The following is a 6,172-nucleotide window of genomic DNA, read 5'->3' on the forward strand; positions in this document are numbered from 1 at the left end:
ACATGTAGGTAGTAGAGGGTTAAGGTCCTTTAAACGTAATGAAGAATGAAAAGTTCAAGAGAGCCAAATAAGAATGTTTTTTTTTTACAGGTAACGCAAATGATGGATTGTTATTAGTTTGAATTTTTCGACATTTTTAAAGCTGTTTTGTAGTGCTGTGTTAACATTGATTAATCGATATTGGTTACGGCGATCCTCGAAAATTTCAACTACACTTGACAATCTCGTTTTCACCTTTTAATGAATTCGATACAATACTGCAAGCCTTGGACTAGTGGGGTTTCCAAATTGCTGCAAAGATTTGGAAGGCTACAAAGTAGATGATAGATGTAACAATACCGTATAAAAGCATCACTCTACCAGTACGAAACCATCATTCGCTTGTGATCGTTTTATTTGATCAGACGCATCACCACTGGTTTTGTTCATTCGTCGGTAGCATCCAACATGAAGGTAACGAATTGAAAATTATTTAATAACTCCACCAGCGCAGCACTAATTTATTTTTATTTTCCGTTATCTAGGCGTTCGTTGTGTTGTCTATGGCTTTGGCCGTTGCTTCCTGTGTGGCAGTTGACGATTCCTCCAGCAAGAAGGACAAACGTGGCCTGTGGGAACTGGGCTATGGTGATCACGATTTGCATGGATTCGATGACCATCATCACGATCATCATGAAGTGAAGCATCTGCAAACCACAATCACCAAGAAGGTCCCAGTTCCGTATCCAGTTGAGGTTGAGAAGCACGTACCAGTTCATGTAAAGGTTCCATACCCGGTTGAGGTTGAGAAGAAGGTCCCGGTCTACGTGGAAAAGAAGGTTCCAGTGTACGTCGAGAAGAAGGTCCCAGTCCACGTTGATCGTCCCATCCCATATCCAGTCGAAGTGAAGGTTCCAGTCGTCCAGAAGGAATACGTCGAAGTGCCAAAACCGTACGCAGTTCATGTTGAGAAGCCCGTTCCAGTGTACGTCCACAAGCCAGTGTACGTTGAGAAGCACGTCCCAGTGACCGTTACCATCAAGAAGCACGAAAAGAAGCATTGGTGGTAAATATTGTTGGAAATTAAATTGTTGTCTCGCTGATAACCTACATTTATTATTCAATAAGATCCGTGATCATATGAAACATCCCTGCTGCAACGAACCACAACCTCATATTCATAAAATTTAATAACTTAATTCAACTTTGCTTTCCCCGGCCACACATTTCACGAATCCTTATTTCTAATGGCACATATCATAACCTCTATTCATTCCTCTAAATACTCATTGCCTCGACAAAGTATTCCACTCCGGATGCAGCTTTGCGAATAAGATCAGCCGTCGTCTCCTGCAATTGACACATGGCAGAATCATACCCGCTCACAACGAACACATATTGTCACTTCCCCGGGAGAAGGAGCAAGTTGACAGCTATCCGAAGCAGGGCCCGTAAAGTTTCAACTGAAATGAAAATTTACGATAATGACATTGTACACTCGAATAAAGAGCTTTCGCTTTCCACCGGCTTTGCCATCCGGAAAGCAGCCAAGCAATGATATGAAGGCGCGCAGTCAGCCAGCGTGGTGGTAGAAGGCCGTATGAGCACAGAGTGACGTGACATACCGTCAACGGAACCACTAACCTCGCCGCTATCTACACGCGACGACGACGGCGATGAGGACGACGACGGCCGACGGAAGCAAAACAAAAACGGCGAAAAACAAGTCTGGGAGGCCGAACTTCGAGACGCGGTCGGGTTTCGAGTCCTAGTGAATTATGAATAAAGCCGGCAAAGAATACTTGTGAAATTGTAGGGGAAGTTTGTTCACTCGGATGAATCGGGAGCTCGGGTGGTGTATGATTTGGGGAAAACTGTATGCCAGTTTCTATAGATGATGGGGAATCGTGATGGGCTTGGGAGATGAATCCAGTTCCGATCTAGACGTCGCTTGAAATGGATGGTGGTAAAATTCAGTGTGAACATTTTTCTAAGGCCTCAATATTACAAGAAGTACGACAAAGGTCAAAATATATAAAAACAATTTGTACGTATTCCACCACTAGGACCGACTTCTTCACTTTCGTCTAAGGGGCTGTCCATTAATTATGTAAGGGTTTATGGGGGGTGGGGGGGTTTGAGATTTCTTACGCGCCATACAATTTATTTTTAATTTTCATACAAAAAATCTTACCATGGGGGAGGGGGTGTTGAAAAACCTCGAAAATTGTCTTACGTAATTAATGGATCGCCCCTAAGTCGTAAACCAAGTTTACCCTAGTTTACCCATTTGATTGAAGGCCTAAGCGATGGTGAAGAAACCGCATAGGGTTTTGTTCTACTTCGTCGTAAGTGCTACTATTCGTCGTATCAAACTTTAAATGTTCCACTACGGCGGATATTCAAACTTACCTGCAACATAGATTCATTATCCAAGTGTTATTTTGTGAAAGCTGTTATGGTTTGTACACTTGTACACCAAAAATGCAATAAAACTACTGTATTTCGGTAAATAACTTCAGTTCAATTATCCACTTTGCACTTTTTCACCGAAATCGCATGGACGAACACGATTTGAGAGAAATGCTTAGCGATCGACTGAGCCACACCACTTTCCAACACAAGTTTCTTCCCGCCCCTGTGGGTGACTTACTTCGCCGGGCACTTATTTTCATTATGGAAAACCTTCGTACTTCTTCAGTGAAGGATTTCATTCCAATCACACGCCGTAAAACTTCAATAAATCACCAAATTTTACGAAATTTCCTCAACCGCCGCGTATAATTGAGAATGTAAACAAAGTTCAATCCGTCGTATTGAGAAAAAAAAGCTTGTGCGCATCAATGTGTGCGCGACGCTCGACGTAAAAATACGGTTCCTTTGATTGTGTTGTTTTCGCTGTACTGTGAGCAAATGCCATAATTGTACGGTCAAAAGGAATTGTGTTCATATGTTTAGGCTGAATTTTGATGACGAACAATTAATTTTAAAGGAAATTTTATATTCCATCATGCTGAAGGAATGGAGGGAGATGCCCGTAGATCTATATATTCTAGTAAAACATTTTATTATAGTATGTTGAGTTTAACCACAACCGTAAGTTGTGAGACGAATCTGGAAACTGATTGCGACGAAGTTGAAAACGATACGACGGATTGAGAAAACGGTAAGAAGCATTTTCTTTGCATTATTTCCAAAAAGAGATCAAGATTTATCAAAATGTTAGTGTACAATGCTAAAGCCGTTTCGAGAAAGAATTGTTTGGCATCGGTTTGTATCAGCATCATTCACTGCAATACTGGGAAAATTTCAGTTCTCACTGATCAGTGCTTAATACAATGGATACTAGCACATAACCCTACTGATCCTAATTAAATTAGTTGAAATTTGGTTCAGAGATTTCTTTCAGGATTCCTTTTAGTCATGATACATTGTGGATCAACAAAATATAAAACTTCTTTAATATGTAGACAAGCCTTTTGTAGTCTTGTTCTGCATTCGGTTCCATTGGATAACAAGTTCAATTTCCATTGTTAACACTATGAGCCCCGGGATCAGAAACATCAAAGTGGATTATTGGCTATGACTCAACCGATTTTCAAAATTCTTTCACGTATTTCATGTCCATATATCCTCATGTTTTGTACGTTTGAATTTTTTTTTTACCTAGAAGTGTTCAAATTTCCACTAGAGCAATTATACCAATACTTTGTTTTTGTTGACTGAGACAGCATGAGAATCGTGTCAATAATTCCGAAAAATTTAATATTTCAAGTTTCTCAGAATCGAATAATCGTGAATATTAAGACAAATGGCACATGTACTTGTATAAACATATTTTGAGCGTCCCTAACGAGGCTAATTTAGACAGCAGTGCTCTGGGTATGCATGCTAGAAGTTTGGTATCTTCGACAAAGTATTTTGGAATAAGTTGCACTATATTTTCATCGCATTGCATTGGTTTTGATCTAGATAACTTATTACTGATCTAGATCAATTTCATGTTTTCATATGAACGTCCCAGTAAAAATTTCCTTCCACAATGTTGTTCAATGAGACAAATTTACATGATATCGATATAACTTTTCTTATGCAAGTACAGTCGACTCTCCATAACTCGATATTCAAGGGACCATCGACTTATAGAATTATCGAGTTATAGAATACACCGATACCACAAATTTTAAATCAAAGGTTCAAATTTCTATATTTCCAATACTTTTATGATCACTTCTGCAAGCAAACAATATCATTTAGTTGATAGCATTTTGAAAAAATATCTTTGGACACTTTTTTCAAAATGTTCGAAAAATCCCTTATTTTTACTAAATTTTTTTTTTTTATTATTTTTATGTTTTTAAACTTTTATAACAACTTGCAAGTCCTTCATTCACTGCCAAACCAGAAATGGTCCATGTCTTCCTGTATAAAAAAGAGTTTTTAGATGGATATCGAGTTATGGAAGGAAATTTTCCTCCCACGTGGCATCGACTAGTGGAGACATCGAGTTATAGAAATATCGACTTATGGAGAGCATGATGTCGAGTTTTAGAATATATCGAGTTATAGAACATCGAGTTGTGGAGAGTCGACTGTAAATATGTTAGAGCAGTAATATACACTTTTATTACACTCAAAACTTATGTTACTGAAAACAATCAAGAACTATTTTTTTGTATTGACACATATATTATTCTCAATTGATTGCTTATGAAGCAAAATATAAAGCTATGTCATGTAGTTTGTTAGACATTAATTTGTTTGCAGTAGTCGAGATAACATTCCAGAGTAGTAATAGAAATTCGAAATTCCACTCAAAATTTAAAAACATGAAAAGATATTCTAGTTTTTAACTTTTTTGCATATAAATGAAATTCCAAAGCATAACATGTAGTTTTTTTTAGTTTAAATTAGATTGTATGAGTAATATAAGTAAGAAGTATAATTTTCAGATTAACCTCAAACTTCTATTAAAAAAAACCTACAAGAAACCCTAAATTTTCATAATGTTGGCCTGTCAAACAATGTTCAAAGCAATGGCAATTAGTTTTTGTGGCATGAATTGTTCGATAGCAATCTAGTGAGTATGTTTGGGCATATATAGTAATTAATGGATACACTCAAAATTGTTTGTACTAAAAACTACAAAAAAAACTTAATTGTTTTAATTGTGTGCTATTAAAATGAGTTTCAAAGTGATGACACGTGTCAGAAAAAGAAAATCTTGATCACACTAAAACTTTTTTTACTTAAGAAAAATAATCCATTTCTAGAAACTGTTGCCTGTTGATCAGAATTGAAATCGACCAATTTTTTTCAGTATTAAATTTTTAGTAGAAACCCAGTTGTTTTAGATTTAATAAACATAAAACATAATAAACCAATTAAAATACTAAGAAAACCTCTATTCTACCTGTAAATCTAAAGTTGAAGAGTTTTTTCGATGATGAAATGAGGAACATCCTATTTTTAGTTTTGATAATACGAGTATCCACTTAGTAGAGCGACTTTCATTTGTTTTTTTTTTTACTTTAAATCAAAACATACTAAAAAATTCTCGAAATTTGCTGTCAATCTTAAGGTGACACAGTTTAGAATCAACTTCTAAGATTGCACTGAAACTTCAAAGGCATCATTTTAATAAAAATTATGAAAACTTTTCTTTTAGCAACAGTCAATTATTTGTAAATCAAAAATTAATGCGATGATTTTTGGAAAAAACTAACACGTGTTTTTTTTTACTAACATACAGTCCTAAAAAGAGCATGTGTCTTAGATTTTTATGTACAAGAAATTTTGAGTGTTATCTTGAATTACTAAATATACTCATGGGTTTTTTAAGTTTTCAAAACTTAAAAATTCTATATTCCTATGAATTTAAATCTTATTAAAAGAGGAACTTCAAAGTATGAGCTAAAAATATTAAGATTTAGAGGTGGCGCAAGCAAGTTATAAAAAATGGCCTTCAGTGATGTCACCATAACTTCGTTATGTTCTAAACAATTTCGAAACTTTCAGCACCAGTATTTTCAAACTTTGTAGAACATCAAATTTATCTTAAATCGAAACTTGTCCTAATTTAAAATAGGATTCTCCAAATGTTACCTTATTTTTAAAAATATCATGCTTTTGTGCAGTTTTTGTTGAATTACTTGGTTAGCACATATTTTTAATGAAGTGTGTTGTATGAACA

The 6,172-nt window shown here is 35.8% G+C and overlaps 1 protein-coding gene across 1 annotated transcript; it reads left to right on the forward strand.

Moving 5' to 3' along the window:
- The first annotated feature begins 299 nt into the window (after nt 1-299).
- Nucleotides 300-1,089, forward strand: LOC110677172 (titin-like). Its single transcript, XM_021848044.1, has 2 exons — nt 300-453; nt 525-1,089. The coding sequence occupies exons 1-2, from the start codon at nt 448-450 to the stop codon at nt 1,047-1,049; spliced, it is 531 nt and encodes a 176-aa protein (XP_021703736.1). The 5' UTR covers nt 300-447; the 3' UTR covers nt 1,050-1,089.
- Nucleotides 1,090-6,172: the final 5,083 nt, after the last annotated feature.

Source organism: Aedes aegypti, chromosome 2 (assembly GCF_002204515.2).
Source record: "Aedes aegypti strain LVP_AGWG chromosome 2, AaegL5.0 Primary Assembly, whole genome shotgun sequence".
Classification (NCBI taxonomy): domain Eukaryota; kingdom Metazoa; phylum Arthropoda; class Insecta; order Diptera; family Culicidae; genus Aedes; species Aedes aegypti.